At 49.5% G+C, this 19,492-nt stretch overlaps 2 protein-coding genes across 2 annotated transcripts in view; one reads left to right on the top strand and one right to left on the bottom strand.

The window, feature by feature from the left end:
- The window catches only part of LOC145340105 (ras-specific guanine nucleotide-releasing factor RalGPS1-like), a gene marked incomplete at its 5' end in the record, with an annotated part of 43,091 nt that overhangs the window by 9,021 nt on the left and 14,578 nt on the right, over positions 1-19,492 (bottom strand). The gene's annotated exons all lie outside the window — the stretch shown is intronic.
- Positions 1,968-17,683, top strand: LOC145340104 (angiopoietin-related protein 2-like). The gene is made up of 6 exons (XM_080184529.1): positions 1,968-2,506; positions 9,570-10,249; positions 11,040-11,235; positions 14,794-14,987; positions 15,848-16,118; positions 16,295-17,683. Exons 2-6 carry the CDS (start codon positions 9,608-9,610, stop codon positions 16,477-16,479), a joined length of 1,488 nt encoding a protein of 495 aa, XP_080040655.1. The 5' UTR covers positions 1,968-2,506; positions 9,570-9,607; the 3' UTR covers positions 16,480-17,683.

The raw sequence follows: 19,492 nt of genomic DNA, 5'->3' as shown, positions 1-19,492 counted from the left end.
GCTGCATTAAGAGGCAGTGTTTTGTTGCAGGAGTCGCTTTGTCTGGGATGGTAAGCAGATGCTAAGAATGCAGAATAATAACGGAGTTTAGCACAGGAGGTGTTAGTTTGCAGAGTTAATGGGTCTTTTGTTGATTTAGATTCTCCCAGGATTTCAGACTCGCTATGCAGAGTCCTGTGAGTTTTGATTAAGTTGATTGGCAGGGACAGAGTCATGTGATTAGTAAGAGGAGCTAAGATTGCAGAAAAGAACCAGTTTCATTTTCATTTTAAAAATACAAGCAATTGCTGCTTATAGCTGGTCAAAGAAAGCAATGTCTCTCTCTCTCTCTCCAGAGGTTATCTGAACATTCTAAGACTCTTAAGCTAGTCACAAGCAAGTTTGCCAGTGTTTTGCTAACTAATTTTAAAGAGGGGTTTCAGCTCTAAGACATTTTCTCTTCCACCTTCTTCTATCGGGTAAATGATACAAAAGGCGGAGGTCATGTACCAACCGACACAAGAACAACTTCTTCCCTACTGCCACCAGACTTTTGAATGGACCTACCTTGCATTAAGTTGATCTTTCTCTACACCCTAGCTATCACTGTAACACTACATTCTGCATTCTCTCATTTCCTTCTCTATGAACAGAATGCTTTGTCTGTATAGCGTGCAAGAAACAATACTTTTCACGATATACTAATACATGTGACAATAATAAATCAAATCAAAATATTGCTTGATTGGAACTCGTAGTGATACGCGAACAGTTAAAAAATGTATCTTGTCGTGTTTATGTATTGTACAATATTTAAACATTAAGCTAATTCATTTGTTATAGCTAAACTGTGTTGTTAAATAAAGTTTGTTTGATAAAAGCTCCCTTGTGTATCAACAGAATCACACCTGGAGTGAAACACCTTATCCTCACACTAATATCAAAATAGAAAATAGTTGGGGTCTAATCTGGTTTCATAATGTACCCGAGGGTTTCTGATCTGGTCCCTAACTCACCCCACCATCGCCCATTTGAGTTACTGATGCTGATCATTATCTTTGAACTGATAAAAAGGGGGCTGTTTTAGAACATTTTATTTACTGGGTTCTTCTCCCTGTCCCTCCTCCTTCCCCAACAGCCCTAAGGAGGGCAGCATCGACTGGCACAATACTTCTCCCACTCAAACAGCCCAGTTCCACATGACAAGTGGCTGGATAGCAGAGAGGTCCCAGATTCCTTAATACAGGAACCAGGAGGCAGGAAATAAATTGATTCCCGTTTGCACTGTGCTGCCACGGAATGCAAAGGGCAGACACGCCCCACACACACACACACACACACACACACACACACAGAGGCAGGCTGCGCTTGGATCAGATTGATGCTGAGTTCAATGCCCCTGTTCCCAAATAAAAGCAAAGAACAAAGACGCCACACACACACACGCACTTAGTACACAACACACAGACACAGACAGAGGCACAGGGGCACAGGGGCACACAGGCACAAGTAGTGGATTAACTACCACCCAGACCCCTAGGCTGAGCTTTAGTAAGGTCCCTGACCTCGCCCCCCTGCCCCACCCTTCGTTGAATAAAGTGATGTTTGTTATAACATTTGTTCTGTTAATTCACTCATGGGGTATAGTTATGAAAATTTATTCACCCTTAAAAGGTTTAAACCAATTTTGCTTTGCTCTCGGCCCCCCTCTCCCTTCTGGGCCCCCAGACTTAAGCCTCCTCAACCTAATGGTTAATCCGCCGCTGACAGGCACAGGCGCGCTCACACACAGGCGCGCTCACACACAGGCGCGCTCACACACAGGCGCGCTCACACACAGGCGCACGCAAGCACGCGCACACACGGGCGCTTGCACGCACGCACGCATGCACACCACACCATCTTTAATTTCAAGCTCGTTAAAAAGGAGCCGGGTCTGATGAAAGAAGTGGTACACCCACTTCAGGGAGAAGGAGAAAAGTAGCTTTGAGCGAGGGTGGGGTTTGCCCTCTGGGTCAGGCTGACAGTGGTTACTGCTGTGAGGAATCTCCAACTCTCCAGGACTCAGGGTGAAAACGCCAACATTGTGTTATCAGTCTGAGGAGACGGGTGTCTAATGGGTGGAAAGGTATGGGGAGCCTGGCTGCTGGTTTGGATAAGTCACTGACAGAGAGAGAGAGAGAGTGAGAGAGTGAGAGAGTGCGCAGAGGGCAGTATAGCTGCCTCTTCTCACTGTCCCAACAAGCACACACCCACACAGGCTGCGACTGATAAGTCCCAGCAGCTCCCGAGCCAGGAATGGCCAAACAATGAGCAGCTGCTGCACTGACTGAGACTCCGACTTTAATCCCAAAAGAAGCTTTTGTTTCACATCCAGCCCATAGGACCAGGGAGGGAATCTGGGATTGCCGCAATTCACGGGGATGAGATGCACAGGAGTACGTTCATCACAGAACGCTGCCCTGATTATCTGAAGTTGAGAATATCGCCGAGAGTCAGATACTCAACCAGTGAAGGCTGCTGACAGGTAAGGGGTAACTGTTTACAATAACTGTTTACCAGCGGAAGGCACAGTGTGGTTTTAAAACCTGGTTTTATAAGGAAGTGTTTTTTGTTTAAGATCGTGTGTGTTGATTCAGGGCACAAGCAGGATTTCCCTGAAGAAATCAAACATTTAAAAAGATTCTGTTGTTCAGATGGGTTTTGAATCAATGATCCGGTGATCCGGGGGGGGAGGGGGGAGTTAACGATCAGCAAGAACGCTCCCAAAGTCCTGAGCAACATTCCGATCTCCGGCAGCACCAGAACACAGCACTTAAATCACTCATCCCATTGCAGCTGGGAATCTTCATATTCCCCCTTCTCCATCTCTGTAATCTCCAGCAACCCTCCCTGAAATTCTCTCTCTGCCTTCAGACGTACCCTCTGATGCATCTCCTCGTGTAGCTCAGCCTTTGTCTGATACACTAGAAAACGAGAGTGTATTTATCAGTGTCACGAGTCAGCTTACATTAACACTGCAACGAAGCTACTGTGAAAATCCCTGGTCGCCACACTCCGGGTACACTGAGGGAGAATTTAGCATGGCCAATGCACCCTAACCAGCACGTCTTTCGGACTGCGGGAGGAAACCAGAGCACCCAGAGGAAACCCATGCAGACACGGGGAGAACGCGCAGACTCCACACAGTGACCCAAGCCTGGGAATCGAACCCAGGTCCCTGGCTCTGTGAGACAGCAATGCTAACCACTGTGCTGTTGTGCCTTGTGTGAGACACCTTGGGATGTTTTACTATATAGGACAGGCGCTACACAAATACCAAATTGTTGTAACTGGTACACAACTGGCTGCAGTATTTTGCAATTACAGCTCTCGAGAGTGAGCGGTTTTTACCCACAAGGAGCCGCAGGATAATAATAGGCACTTATAAAAGCTGTTTTTGTCCCCCTCCAGATTGCAATAAAAGTGTGGATTGAACAGCGAGCAGGGCTGCTAGCTAAAACTAATGTTACTGCAAACACACAGGTCTGAGGCAGAGGGGGCGAAAAAAGCTTCACATTTCAGTTCTGATCTTATCAAAATTAGTCTGCACAAGAGAAGGGTCACATTCAGAACATTTTGCCTTCAAATTGGAGTGACCTGCTGGCTTGCTGGTGGCTCCAGTCCAGATCTGCAACATCTGTTAGTTTTCTTTCTATCGAAGCGATCAGTGAGGTTATCCCTGAGGTGGAACGGAATGGGGAGGGGAGGGGGGGGTGCTTTATAAACCTTCCCCAAGTTAAGGGGAAGTTACAGTGAGAGTTGCTAACCCTTCCGCAGAGCCCCGGAGTCTTCAGAATGGAACATTCATTTCCAGAACAGCAGGGTAAAAGAGTCATGTTTACCAGCGAGATAAATACTGGACATTGGATCGGGGGGAGGGGGGTTCTGAAGCGTTTAGTTTGAATATATTCGAGTGTTTGGGCAGCACGGTGGTTAGCCTCACCGCGCCAGGGATCCGGGTTCGATTCCCAGGCTTCGGTCACTGTCTGTGTGGAGTTTGCACATTCTCCCCATGTCTGCATGGGTTTCCTCTGGATACTCTGGTTTCCTCCCACAAAGGTGGATTAGATGGATCAGCCATGCCAAATTGCCCCCTTAGTGTCAGGGGGACTAGCAGGGTAAACGCATGGGGTTATGGGGATAGGATCTGGGCGGGATTGTGGTCAGTGCAGGGGTGATGGGCCGAGTGGCCTCTTTCTGCATTCTCAGGATTCTATGATTGGCTACGAGAAAGTGGGACATCATGAAGTGTGATGTACCAGTTGACCAACGGTAGTGGCTTGGTGGTGGTGGTGGTGGTGGTGGTGGTGGGGGGGGGGGGGGGGGGGGGGGTTAATGGAAAGTAGGTCATGTGATTAAACCTCCCAGAATACATCTGGCTGGAGTTGGCATCTCCAGTTCGAACAGAACAGTACAGGCCCTTCAGCCCTCAATATTGTGCCAAGCTATCTGCGAACCCAAGATCAACCTATCCCACTCCCTATCATTCTGGAGTGCTCCATGTGCCCATCCAATAACCACTTGAAAGTTCCTAAAGTGTCCGACTCCACTATCACAGCAGGCAGTGCATTCCACACCCCAACCACTCTCTGAGTAAAGAATCTACCTCAGACATCCCTCCTATATCTCCCACCATAAACCTTATAGTTATACCCCCTAGTAACAGCTACAACCACCTGAGGAAATAGTCTCTGCACGTCCACTCTATCTATCCCCTCATCATCTTATAAACCTCTGTTAAATCGCCTCTCATCCTCCTCCGCTCTAAAGAGAAAAGCCCCAGCTCCCTCAACCTTTCCCCATAAGACCTACCCTCCAAACCAGGCAGCATCCTGGTAAATCTCCTCTGCACTCTCTCCAATGCTTCCACATCCTTCTTATAGTGAGGTGACCAGAACTGAACACAATATTCCAAATGTGGTCTCACCATGGTCCTGTATAGTTGCAGCATAACCCCACAGCTCTTAAACTCAAACCCCCTGTTAATAAACACTAACACATTGTAGGCCACCTTCACGGCTCTATCCACTTGAGTGGCAACCTTCAGGGATCTGTGGATATGAACCCCAAGATCTCTCTGTTCCTCCACATTCCTCAGAACCCTGCCGTTGACCCTGTAATCCGCATTCAAATTTGTCCCATCAAAATGAATCACCTCACACTTATCAGGGTTAAACTGCTGCTTTTCGGCCCAGCTCTGCATCCTATCAACGTCTCTTTAGAGCTGTTGTAAAGGAGAAGATTAATTCACAGCTAGGAGACCATTTTGTTCAACATCTGTGTCTATCATTCTCATCACCATGGAGATCCTGGGACTGCCCTCCTCACTAAGACCCTCTCCATGCCTGTTCTGGGGAGGTTCAGAGAGTATCTCCCTGAGGGTCAGGCCTCTCGGAACCCCACAGGGGAAAAACACAGCACCATCGCCAGGAACCTCAGTGCCAGTGCGGAGCTCTGAGCTGGAATTGCCCTCTCTGTGTCCTGTTAGATAAATCCTAACGCCCTGGGCCTCTAGAATCAACTCAAGAATCTGCCAAGCCAACAGCAAGCTGAAGGTGAAGTTTGCATGTGGTTCTCCGATATCCAGACAGTTCACTGAGCGAAGGTTCGATTCCCTGCTGTGGATTGATTTATGATGTGGGTGCCGCTGGCTGGACCAGCATTTATTGCCCATCCCTAATTGCCCCTTGAGGAGGTGGAGGTGAGCTGCTTTCTTGAAACATCAACTGCAGCGGTTCAGGAAGGCGGCTCACCACCACCTTCTCGAGGGGCAATTAGGGATGGGCAATAAATGCTGACACCCGCGTCCTACAAATTTAAAAAGGGGGCAGCAGCAGGAGAAAATGGAGGTATTTGTCTAAATATCATTGCTATTATACATTCCTCTTTCATAAAGATTTCCCAGAAGCTGGGCCTTGAACGGGAAGGTAAGTAAGGGGATTAGCAATCCAGGAATATAAATAACTACAGAGGGACGGTGAGAAACTGGTGTTACTGGGAAGTGAGATGAAAGGACATTGGGGTGTGGGGTGTGGGAATGCAGTGTCATGTGAGCGAGTTCCAGGAGTTTCAGAGGTGAAAGACCAGTCGTTAGTTCCAGATCACAGGGAGCAAACACTGACTGTCTGTTTGTACAACAAGAGAGCTCTGCTGCTGTAATTAGTGCCCGTGTGGGAATTGTAATTGTTTCCTGAGGTCGGAGTTAAGGATTTGCACTGTTTACATTCGAGTTTATTTATACATGGCTATTGCAGGAACTGCCAACACTCAAACATGCTGGGGTGCTTGCCCTCAGTCACGGCGAGCTCAGGATTCATTTTGGGAGAAATCAGACCCTGGAAGGTTTATAGAAGCATGAAATGTTTGGGTTACGTCGCCAGATTGGGAGGATCAGACGGAACTATGAATGGATTAGATTTTTTATTACAGTTCTTCCTTCACTGGAGAGGGTAGCGGATCTCTGGAACGTCCGGCTACTTTGGTGACTGCCTTTCTAACCAGGGAAAATCGCCAGCGGGCGGAGGGTTATTGATTGGCGAGATCTCCTGACTGGATCCCATTGCAAACATCCCACTCCTATCCCTTCAGGCAGGGTACGGATCGGCGCAGGGCTTTCCTTCCCTGGCCGTGTTTGAGGGATTTGCCGGGTGGGGTGGGGGGTTGGTCAGAGAGGGGCTGGGGGTGGGGGGGGGGGGGGGGTGAAGTGTTTGGCCTCGCGGCTCTGCGATTGTGGGGTCTTGTCTCAATGGACTGGCCGGCCTTTTCCCCCCTGTTACTGTCAGATATTCATGAACTGACCTGGGGCCTCACGGTCACTTTGCTCAGTTACCTGACCATCGTTAGCTTAGACATCACTCAATTATTATATCAAACATCTCAATCGCTGGGGGGTGGGGCCACTTCGGTGGGGGGGGGGGGGGGGGGGGGCGTTGACGCTCAAGGGGCAGAGGGAGAAATCGCTGCTCGAGGGTGGGGTGGGGGGGGGCTGCCACTCGGGGGGGCAGAGGGAGAGGTTGGTGGGGGGGGGGGTTGTGCTGCTCGGGGGGGGGGGGTGGGGGGCGTTGGGTGCCACTCTCCACTGGGGGAGGGGGAGAGTGTGGCACTCGGAGGGTGGAGGGATAGGTCTCGGGTGTTGGTGGGGTGCCGCTCGGGGGGTGGAGGGGGAGGAGCTACTCAGGAGGGAGGGGGCTGGGTGCCACTCTCCATTGGGGAGGGAGGGGGGGGGGGGGGGGGTGCCACTCTCCATTGGGGAGGGAGGGGGCTGGGTGCCACTCTCCATTGGGGAGGGGGGAGCTGGGTGCCACTCTCCATTGGGGAGGGAGGGGGCTGGGTGCCACTCTCCATTGGGGAGGGAGGGGGCTGGGTGCCACTCTCCATTGGGGAGGGAGGGGGCTGGGTGCCACTCTCCATTGGGGAGGGAGGGGGCTGGGTGCCACTCTCCATTGGGGAGGGAGGGGGTGCGGTGTCACAACACGGTTGAAAATCGATCTACAGGGCAGTGATGTGTGCAACTCTGGAAAAAAACCATCCCAACATTACAAAAAAAAACTTTCTTAAACATTTCTTTTTACCCGAGATAAAAATACTGAAAATGGGGGAAGGAAAAGGTTGTTTTCCCGACAGTAAAAAGTGTAATCCAGTTGGATAATGAGTCTTTTTCCTTTCCAGTTAGTGTAGGGAAGGTGGTGCTGAGTAATGAATGGAGTGTGGAGGCACCTCCAGGAATACCCTTCATCACAACCTTAATCACCAACCTTCCTGCAGCTCAGGGACTAACAGTAAAAGAGGGCTATTCAACCAGAGGATCCCTCACAATCCACATCCGAGCCCACACATCACTCACACACCCACACAGGGGATGGGGATTAGGGGCGAGAATCCTGATTGATGTCTCCTCCCAGCTGCTGGGACAGAACTCTAGCTGTCGGGCCCAGTAACGCTCACCCTTCAGTGTATTCACTGATACAGTATTGGAACCGCACCTACCAGGCAACTGGGTACACAACACATCAAACTGAGACATGGTCGTAAGTCTAACACACTGAAACTTCAGAGGGTTTACGATTGTCTATCGCCTGGTGGAGACCTCATCAAGAGGGTCCCAGATACTCCCACCAATCTTCAACAATCACACTGATATCGGGGCCGGGTGGGTATTAGGGTAAAGTCAGACACAAAGTGAAGAAACACCCACACCAAAATCTGAAAAAAAATCGACTTGTCTGAGTTCCTGAGCTCCCCAACATGTCAGAGTAAAACTAATCTGTTTTAACGTCACCCGATAGTGAATCCCTTCTATCCTCTCGATACTTGGGAATATTTTTAAGTGGGACTGAGGCAAAGTTGGCACAGTGGGGTTAGCACTGCTGCCTCATAGTGCCAGGGACCTGGGTTTGATTCCTGGCTTGGGTCACTGTCTGTGTGGAGTCTGCACATTCTCCCCATGTCTGCGTGGGTTTCCTCCGGGTGCTCCGGTTTCCTCCCGCAGTCTAAAGACCAGCGAGTTAATTGGATTGGCCATGCCATGTCAGGGGGATTGGTAGGGTAAATGTGTGGGGTTACAGGAATAGGGGCTGGTGCAGACTTGATGGGGCGAATGGCCTCCTTCTGGTCAGTAGGGATTCTAGGAAAGTTAACAAGTTGAGTCACGTTGATGGCAACTGACAGTATTTCACTGTCCGTCTATCCTACTCGCTCCCAATAACCCAGGCCCACAAACAACACAAAACGAACAGTCCACACAGCACAGACAGTGAGTCTTACACCTTCTGGAACGGATGCTGTACAATTTATACACACTGATTTTGAGCTAACGAGGGTTTTCAATATTTTTGGATTAGAAACAGATTGGAATTCTGACCACATTCCCAAATAACGTCCCAACAGGACAATCCCGGACACAGCAGATTATTCTCAGTGAGCTCCATCACACCAGGAACTGGGGTGTGTGTGTGTGTGTGTGTGTGTGTGTGTGTGTGTGTGTGTGTGTGTGTGTGTGTGTGTGTGTGTGTGTGTGTGTGTGTGTGTGTGGGGCGGGGGGGGGGGGGGTGGAGAAAGGAAACCAGCAGAAAAGTCTGGCGCCTCGAGTAAGATACTCTTCAGATCAAGTAAGGGACTCCCCCTAAACTCTCTCTCCACCCCCCCCCCCCCCCAGGGCAGTTATAAATATTAGAATGCCTCATTCACTTTCATCAAAACTTGCATTTATATAGCACCTTTGAGGGCGAGGGGGCTTAGACAGGCAGAGAGGGAGAGGCAGAGAGGAAGGGAGAGAGACTCTGAGGGCTGTAAGAGGAGATTAGAGATTGGGAGGATTGTGGTATGGAGGAATTTGGAAACACACGTGACCATTTTAAATCCTCACTCTTCACCTTTGAAGACATTGGTTGACTCACTGTTACGATTCCAACTCTCTCCAGAACAGGGAATAAGTCACCGATGCGGATGGGTGTTCCACAGGGAGCTTGTTGTTGCTGGGTGCTGTGGGGAAGGTGGCTCAGAGACAATGTGTACTCTAGTTTTTAAAAGCTGGCTTTGTGTCCTTACAGATTTTGGAGCTTTAGGCCTGTCTAGTTTATCTGGAGCGATGCTGAAACTTGCCGTCAGCCTCCTGTTCCTGGCTGCTTTAGCAGGAGCAGAAGACACATCGACAGAAGCCGGTGACAGGGAACATTCCTGGACAGGGGAGGCCACTGGTCGCTTCACTCGGTCCTCCGAGAGTCCAGTGACCAGCAGGTGCACTTACACCTTCATCGTCCCACAGCAGCGACTGACAGGACCCATCTGCCTGAACACTAAGAACCCGGTGGCTGGGAGTAACAGCGTGAACAGGAGCGAGCTACAGGCGGTGCGCCAGGAGATGAGAGAACAGCAGCAGCAAATCGAGGACCTCAGGCAGATGGTGGAGGTGGATGGCGGCGTGGTCTCTGAGGTGAAGTTCTTGCGGAAGGAAAACCACAACATGAACTCCAGAGTGTCCCAGCTCTACACCCAGCTGCTGCACGAGATCATTCGCAAGAAGGATGACTCGCTGGAGATCTCCCAGCTGGAGAACAAGGTGCTCAACGTCACTGCCCAGCTGCTGAGGCTGTCCAACAGGTACAGGGACCTGGAGCACAAGTACGCTGCCCTCAGCACCCTGATCAATAACCAAAGCAACACCATCGCCCAGCTGGAGCTGCAGTGCAGACAAAGCTCACTGCCCAATCATCAGCAACACAAACACCAGGTAAAGAGCTTCAGCCCAGATTCTCAGGGAGCTCAGACCCCCTTCCACAGCACACAGCATCCAAACCAACCTCTCAACACTTACTGATGCTGGGGATGAGGAAATGTACATTGGTAGCACAGAGGGTTAGCACTGCTGTCTCACAGCGCCAGGGACCTGGGTTCGATTCCCGACCGCGGGTCACTGTCTGTGTGGAGTCTGCACCTTCTCCCCGTGTCTGCGTGGGTTTCCTCCGGGTGCTCCGGTTTCCTTCCACAGTTCAAAGATGCGTAGGTTAGATGGATTAGCCATGATAAATGTGTGTGGTTACAGGGGATAGGGCAGGAGGGGATGGCCTGGGTAAGATACCCTGACAAAGAGTCGGTGCAGACTCAATGGGGTGTGTGTGTGTGTGTGTGTGTGTGTGTGTGTGTGTGTGTGTGTGTGTGTGTGTGTGTGTGTGGGGCGGGGGGGGGGGGGGTGGAGAAAGGAAACCTCTTGTGCACTGTAGGAGTTCTACTGGAAAAAGCCACTAAACTGAACAATTTGGTACCTACACTGTACACTGCTCCTCATGGCTGCTGCATCGCAAAGACACGTTCTGTACCCACACTCTGACCCAGCGGGGTCAGACAGGACTGGTCAGGGTGATAACTGTCCTCCCACAAAACTCCCCCACCCCCCAGTTCCTCCTCCGAGCGGCTTCCCTGCAACAGATGGCAAGGGTTAATCAGGAATGAAGTGCTTCTGGTGAACGTTTGATTGATTCTGTGTAAAAGTCTCTCGCTGAGGTTTGTGTATTTACCAACAGGCTCCAGGACAGCCACCGCTTGTCGCTGTTATACCCAACAGTCTGAACGGTAACAACAACCGGAGCAAGAGCCTGGTTTCTGGCAATGAAATACTGAGGGATCAGGTATTGGGCGTAGCACAGGACAGGCTGAAGAGAACAGAACAACCTTCACCACCCACCACAATCCCAATGGTGACAACCACCAAGACAGCTGGTGAGTGAACTCTGACCCTCTAACTCACCGCACAGACACACATCTCAATGGTTCAGACATCTGGTCCCACCAGAACCAGCTAAACCCACCATTTCCCAGTAGTCAATGAGTAGACATTCCTTATAAACTCCCAAAGTTTACAAGATCATTTAACTCTATAACCCCACTGCATCCAATCAATCCTGCCTACCAAAAATCCACAAAATTCCCAGCCACTGAACAAAGAATTCATAGATCACGTAATCCCTACAATGCAAAAGGAGGCCATTCGGCCCATCAAGTCTGCACAAACCACAATCCCACCCAGGCCCTATCCCCACAATCTCATGTATTTACCCTAGCAAGTCCCTCTGACACTAAGGGACAATTTATCATGGCCCATCTACCTAACCCGCACATCTTTGGACTGTGGGAGGAAACCGGAGCATCCGGAGGAAACCCAATCAGACACAGGGTGAACATGTAAACTCCACACAGACAGTGACCCAACCCAGAGAATCGAACCCGCGTCCTTGGTGTTAGTGCCAACCACCCTGCCACTAAGTGTTCAGCTTCCGTCTTAGATTTGCCCATCAGCAGAGTGAGTTGTTGTCCGATCCCAGGGTAACGATTCATCATAAAGCCACGTTCAAGATTTACATTTCCTGAGCGAATTCCAGCTTCTGTCCCTTGAGGTTCCCTCTGGAAGAGTGAAGATCCCATGGGTGGGGGATTCATTCTCCCTTGGGTGATGGGATTATTTATCCTGACATGAGAATACATTGGCTGTGACAGGTGTCAGTAAACCTGTGGTGTCAATTCCCTACACTGGGCGATTACTGACTATTTAATTGTCCACCACATCCCGATGGCTTGCGCCGTGAATAATCCCTCTGAACTTACTCCTGCTCCACCACGGTTATGAGGAACATAACGATGATGTGAGGGGAGTGGGATGAGCTGGAGAGGAGCAGGCAATGGTTTGCCCATGATTCCCAAAGCTCTGCTCCATCCAGGGTTCCCTCACCCCACTGGCTCCAATGTAGACTCATTAACAGAGATCGATCACTCCATCCTCACTGGATGATGTGACTCCCAGCACTAGATAGATATCCATCATCTAGAATTCTAACATTCCAATAACATCGAAATGATTCAAGAACAGCGAGAAAGGACTAGGAGGAAAATATTCTTCAAAGTAACCCTGGTTCCTCAGTGACCTCCTCTGCTACAAGGAGCCATTGTGGCAGCCACTGGAACCTCCCTCCTCTTTCTTCTATCAATACATCAATCCTTCCTCTTAAACCCAAACATTCCTTCACCCTTCCCCCATTTCGTGGTGTCTTAAAGACGCACTTCATAGAATCCCTACAGTGTAGGAGGCCATTTGGCCCATTGAGTCTGCACTGACTCAACATCTAACCATTCCCCACCAATTCCCATAACCCTTAACCCCAAACTACACAACTTTGGAGCAATTTAGCGTGGATCATCCACCTAAACTGTACATCTCTGGACTGTGGGAGGAAACGGGAGCGGTAAAAATCCCCCAGTCGCCACACTCGGGTGCCTGTTCGGGTACACGGAGGGAGAATTCAGCACGGCTGATGCACTCTAACCAGCACGTCTTTCAGACTGTGAGAGGAAACCAGAGCACCCGAAGGAAACCCATACAGACACGGGGAGAATGTGCAGACTCCACAGTGACCCAAGCCAGGAATTGAACCCGAGACCCTGGTGCTGTGAAGCAGCAGTGCTAACCCACTGTGCTGCCCGATTGTTTATTCCATGAACCACAATCTTGTGGGTTCCAATCTGATCTGAATCAGTGAATTTTTAAAAAGTTGCTCCTCCAAGTATCGGGATGATGTTGTTCAGCCCTTGGGGTGGAAAGTGCCGGTAAAGGAAAGGCATTGTGAGGGACTGAGGGACTGAGGGAGTGGAGTATCGGTAGAACCACATTCAGCAAGTAGATAAAAGGGTTTTCATCACAACTTCACACTCCCCCTTCGAGTTACAATCTCAACTTTGTTCATTAGATATAGGAGCAGAATGAGGCCATTCGGCCCATCGAGTCTGCTCCACCATTCGATCATGGCTGATATGTTCCTCATCCCCATTTTCCTGCCTTCTCCCCGTAACCCTTCAACCCCATTACCAATTAAAAATCTGTCTAACTCCTTCTTAAATTTACTCACTGTCTCAGCACCCACCGCACTTTGGGGTAGCGAATTCCAGAGTCACAACCCTTTGGGAGAAGCGGTTTCTCCTCAACTCTGTTTGAAATTTGCTGCCCCTTATCCTAAGACTGTGACCTCTTGTCCTAGAATATCCCACAAGAGGAAGCATCTGCTCCACATCTACTTTATCCAGACCTTTGATCATCTTGTGTAGCTCAATTTGATCTCCCCTCATTCTTCTAAATTCCAGAGAGTATCGGCCTAAACTGTTCAATCTCTCTTCACACGACAAACTCTCTGGGATCAATCGAGTGAACTTCCTCTGAACTGCCTCCAATGCCAGTACATCTTTCCCCAAATACGGAGACCAAAACTGTCCACAATACTCCAGGTGCAGCCTCACCAATGCCTTGTACAGTTACAACAACACTTCCTTCCCTTTATATTTGATTCCTTTAGCTATAAATACTAACATTCCCACTGCATTAGGGTCTGGTCATTTTTTTTTAAGGACAGGTAGTCCTAATGAACGTCTGAAATGAAAGCAACATTTAAATGTGTTGGAACTTTACAATTCTCCCTTGTTGTATGTTCGAGGCTGATCGTTACCTCCCTGCAGAGGTGGGAGCATCCTGAGCTTTTGGTAATTCCCCTCAGGGTTCCAGATAACAAAGCAAATTGGCGTCAGTAGCTACTAGACACATTTTCTGTGATAACAGACCACACCGTCACAGGAAAGCACGAGAAATAACATGGAACCATCAAACACAGCTGTTCCCACAGCTCTGACAGGCTGCTGTCCACTGACATTAACACAATAACTCGAGAGGGAGGGAGAGAGAGAGAAAGAGAGAGGATCATTAGTCTTTGGAATTCCCTTCCCCAGAGACAGAGACTGTCTGCAAGGCTGTGACTGACAAGGTATTCCGGGGAAAGGTAGGGAAATGGAGTTAAGACCATAAACAGCTCAGTTTTAATCTTACGGAATGGTGGAGCAGGCCTGATGGGCCAAATGGCCTCTTCCTGCTTACAAAGTTTTAAAGCTTATTTATCAGTGTCACAAGTAGGCTTACATTAACACTGCAATGAAGTTACTGTGAAAATCCCCTGGTCGCCACACTCTGACGCCTGTTCGGGTTACACTGCAGGAGAATTTAGCACGGTCAATGCACCCTAACCAGCAAGTCTTTTGGACTGTGGGAGGAAACTGGAGGAAACCCATGCAGACACGGGGAGAATGTACAGACTCTGCACTCTTCCCAAGCTGGGAATCGAATCTGTGTTGCTGTCACGGGTGGAATGGGGGTAACAGTTGCTTTGCTGCCAATGTTTGGGGAAAGAAGATTGGGAAAATGGAAGGGATGGAGTGTTGAAACTCAGCGTGTGATCTCTTGACCAGGTCCCTGGAAAGACTGTCTCCAGGTTTCTGAGGAAGGTCACCAATCCAGTGGAATCTACCTGATCAAACCAAGGACCGTTAACCGCCTGATGCAGGTATGGTGCGAACACCAGCAGGATCCTGGTGGCTGGACGGTCATCCAACGAAGGCAAGACGGGTCGGTCAATTTCTTCAGGACCTGGGAGAATTACAAGGTTAGTCGAGTAGGGACGGGGTGACCACAGCTGGTCAACATTCTGGCCTCAAGCCCCTTCCTGGCCAGTCATTCTTGGCCATGAATTGGTGAACACGAGTGTGTGTCCGTCTCCTGGGGAAACTCGCATTTTCAAATGAAGGAGTTTTCACATGACAGACAATGTTGTAAAGCTCGGGGGGGGGGGGGAGGAGGGAGGTGGTGGGGAGCTGCAGGGATTGGGAGATATGCCTAAAATCATAGGTCATGTTGTAATGCCTGCATTTGAAGAGACAAGCGGAGGCTTAGCCACACGTTTGCATGAACGAAACGATACACTGGGATGGGGGAGTTGGGGTGGCGGGGGGAGCCGTGGGGGGGCATTGTGCAGTGACAAGGTGACATTGAGCTCAATCATCACTGGAGACAGAAAATTTAAGGTTTATTTATTAGTGTCACAAGTAGGCTTACATTAACACTGCAATGAAGTTACGGTCAAAATTCCCCTAGTCACCACACTCCTGTTCGGGTTACACTGAGGGAGAATTTAGCACGGCCAATGCACCTTAACCAACACGTCTTTCAGACTGTGGGAGGAAACCGGAGCACCCGGAGGAAACCCACACAGACACGGGGAGAACGTGCAGACTCTGCACAGACAGTAGCTCAAACTGGGGACCGAACCTGGGTCCCTGGTGCTCTGAGGCAGCCGTGCTAACGCACTGTGTCACTGTTGGTTCTGATATCGAACATCCAAACCACTTCACGTCAAGGGGGAGGGACTGTCATCATTCTGAAAGTGCCTGGCTGGCAAATCACCGACAGCCTCTTGGTAACAATATTCCAGGGGAAGTTAGTAACAGTCTTTGTTTTCATTCACAGCAAGGTTTCGGGAATATAGTTGGTGAGTACTGGCTGGGTCTGGAGAACATTTACTGGCTCACCAATCAGGATAACTATAAGCTGCGAGTGGTCCTCGATGACTGGCAGGGGAGGCGAGTGTTTGCCGAATACGATAACTTCCGCCTGGAAGCCGAGAGAGATTACTACAGGCTGAGGCTGGGCCACTACCACGGGAACGCCGGAGATTCCCTCTCCTGGCACAACGGCAAACAGTTCACCACGCTGGACAGGGACCGGGATCTGTACTCGGGTAGGTGCATTCCCCCCGGCGGTTACACCGCATGCTCAATAAAGGGCAAGAGAAACCAAACAAAGACAAGGGGCCACACTTTGATAATCAGCCAGGAGCAGGCTCGAAGGGCTGAACGGCCTCATCCTGCTTCCAGTTTCTACGTTTTTATTAACGGTGGTGTTTTTCCTTCCAAGGTAACTGCGCCCACTATCAAAAAGGTGGCTGGTGGTACTATACCTGTGCCCATTCAAACCTGAATGGAGTGTGGTACAAAGGGGGACACTATCGCAGCAAGTATCAAGACGGCGTTTACTGGGCTGAATTCCGTGGTGGTGCCTACTCTTTAAAAAGAGTGGTGATGATGATACGTCCGTATTAGACATTGTTGTAATATATTCTCTCTGCTTTACAATCCAGGCTTCCAGTCACAACCCTCCCATCACACATTACATTTTATATTTTTATCCATTGCGTTTTACAGTGAGTTTTAGAAGTAAAGTTACAGACAACGCAACTACCTACCGAGAGTATAATATCTATTAATGAGACTAAAGCAGTCTGGGAATAATCCTCCTGTTCTATGGCACTGACTGAATATTCCAGAGAGCAGGAACACGGAGTCAATCCACATCATTCCCCAACTCACGTTCTGGCCTCTCTCTCGTAGCTTTCCCTCTCTCACATAGACACCCCCGTGGGAACTCTACTGGACACGCCACAGATTATTAACACCATTCATTCTGTCCCAAATACTTTAAAATTAGTGTCTTTTTGTTTAGGTGAAATGTAACTATTCTTGGAGAAGGTCCAGCCAGCCAATTAAGAAAATGTCAGGGACCAACTGGGACGGCACAGTGACACAGTGGTTCGCACTGCTGCCTCACAGAGCCAGGAACTCGGATTCAATTCCTGGTTTGGGTCACTGTCTGTGTGGAGTCTGCACGTTCTCCCCGTGTCTGAGTGGGTTTCATCCTGGTGCTCCGGTTTCTTCCCACAGTACAAAGATAAGCAGGTTAGGTGGATTGGCCGTGTTAAATTGCCGTTTGGTGTTGGGGGATTACCAGGGTAAAGATGTGGGGTTATGGGGTTAGGGCCTGGGTGGGATTGTGTTGGTGCTGACTCGGTGGGCCGTATGGCCCCGCTCTGCACTGTAGGGATTCTATCCATCTATGACCTAGGACCTACAATCCACATCGATTTCCGGGTTATTGGACACAAATTTGGACTCTTTACATTATCTGTCAGTCAGCAATAGGAAGGAAATTTTACAATCTGCACACGGACAACGCAGCCACCGACACGGGCGCGCAGCCACCGACCACATCAAACTCATTCTGGGGTTGAGATAGTCACTGGGAGATCCACACTGAGTAACTACTAGAGATCCATTCGGACCAGAGGGACAGGATGAGGCCATTCAGCCCCTTGACTCTGTTCTGACTTTCAATGGCAAATTGGCATCTTAACTCCATCGACTTGTCTTTGTCCTTAATACCCACCCTCACAAAACTTCTTCAATCTCAGATTGGAAACTTATAGATGGCCCCCAGCCTTGGCTATCTGGAGCAGGGGCAGAAGCGGCGGCGGGGGGGGGGGGGGGGGGGGGGGGGGCAGAGACAGCGAGGCGCCAGAGGTGGGTGGGGAGTGAAGGTGCCAGATTTCCCCTCATCCATGCGTACAGAAATGCTCTCTGACATCACCCTGTACAACAGCACTCAAATTTTCAGTGTCTGGCATACACTCAGCTGATGAAGGAGCAGTGCTCCGAAAGCTCGTGATACCGAATAAACCTGTTGGGACTTTAACCCGGTGCTGAGAGACTTCTTACTGTGCCCCAGCCCAGTCCAACCCCAGCACCTTCACATCATTACTAACCCGAGTAGAACTCTTCTGATTGCTGCTTTTGCCCTCTGAGATCTCCAGTTCCTCTCCCTCACACTGCACGCTCTCAGTCCGTGCCGGCTCAGAGAGAGAGGAGGTAGCTCTCAAACTGTGCAGTTCCAGGACAGGCTGTGAGCAGCTGATCATCAGCAGTCAGTGAGGTCCCTGCCAGGTAATGAATCACTCTGCTGAACATCAGCACTCCGTATGACCAACATGGGTTAGAGTGGAACAGTCAGAGGGTGGGAGAGACACCATCTGATCACCACTCATCATTAGGAAGCAGTCAAATTCTACAATCTGCTAAATCTTTTTGCAGGAGACGTCTCCCAGCTAGTTACTAGAAAACTGACCTATCAAAACCAAATACCTTCTCATCCTTAATATTAGTCTGTTTTCTCTTTGTGTAAGTTCACACTTTGGAGTGATATTAAAAACACTGTAAATATTTGAATAAATAAAATACTTTATACTGTAATATACGCCAGAGTTTTGGCATGGATCAGTGAGTCAAACCAGACAACGTTGGACAATCTCAGCGCGAAACATTCCGTCCTGTGGTAACCACACCAGGCAAGTGAGTCTCAGCCAACAGGGGTAAGAGTCCGGGGTGGGGGAGGGAGGGAGGAAGGGACAGTTATCGCTCTGTTTGCTGCATCTCACATTCTCCCATCAATGGAGTTGAGTTTGCTGTCAAGCTCAGGACAATAGGGAATAAATAAAAAGGGGGTCAGCGGGGAGGGGATGTATAACGGCACAGGAAGCAGCTGCCACGGTTACAGCTTTACATTCAACCCTGACTATCAGCCAAATTCCTTCTGACAGTTCCTGGTGTTTGTAAGCAATTGTTAAATGATGTCTATCCCTGGCCTCAACCCTCCTGCAGACACAATGGCTGAGTCACGATTTGCATTTCCAATGTGGGCCCCTCTCCCCAGAGAGGGGAAGAGGCTTTGGGGTGAAGATTGGAGAACAGGTTATTTGTGACCCGGGGGAGAGACGGTTACTCATTTTCTTCCCATCATTTTTCCATGGTTTTCAAATCCGAGTCAAAGGCTGCGGCCAACATTACATCGTGGAAACAATAAGCTCACACCAAACATAATCGGTCCTAATTATTGTTTAATGGGAAGCTCCTGCTAAGAGTTTCAAAGCGGGTCACCTCTGTGAATCATTAAAGATTTTATGTGTAACTTGCACAACACATTTGTGCAGCTCAGATTTAGATGCAGCACAATTTCCAGTGTAAAACTCTGAACCAATATTCTGTCGGTCTGTAGTTTCATAGAGTCCCTACCATGCAGAAGGAGGCCATTCGGCCCATCAAGTCTGCATCAACAGCAATCCCACCAGGCCCTATCCCCGAATTCCCACATATTAACCCTGCTAATCCTGGACCTAAGGAAGGATGTGCCAGCCTTGGAAAGGGTCCAGAGGAGGTTCACAAGAACAATCTCTGGAATGAAGAGCTTGTCGTATGAGGAACAGTTGAGGACTCTGGGTCTGTACTC

This window comes from Carcharhinus amblyrhynchos, unplaced genomic scaffold (genome assembly GCF_965287045.1).
Source record: "Carcharhinus amblyrhynchos unplaced genomic scaffold, sCarAmb.v2.hapA scaffold_779, whole genome shotgun sequence".
Lineage (NCBI taxonomy): Eukaryota > Metazoa > Chordata > Chondrichthyes > Carcharhiniformes > Carcharhinidae > Carcharhinus > Carcharhinus amblyrhynchos.
The sequence above is the reverse complement of the archived record's forward strand: the minus strand, read 5'-3'. Positions and strand labels throughout refer to the sequence as shown.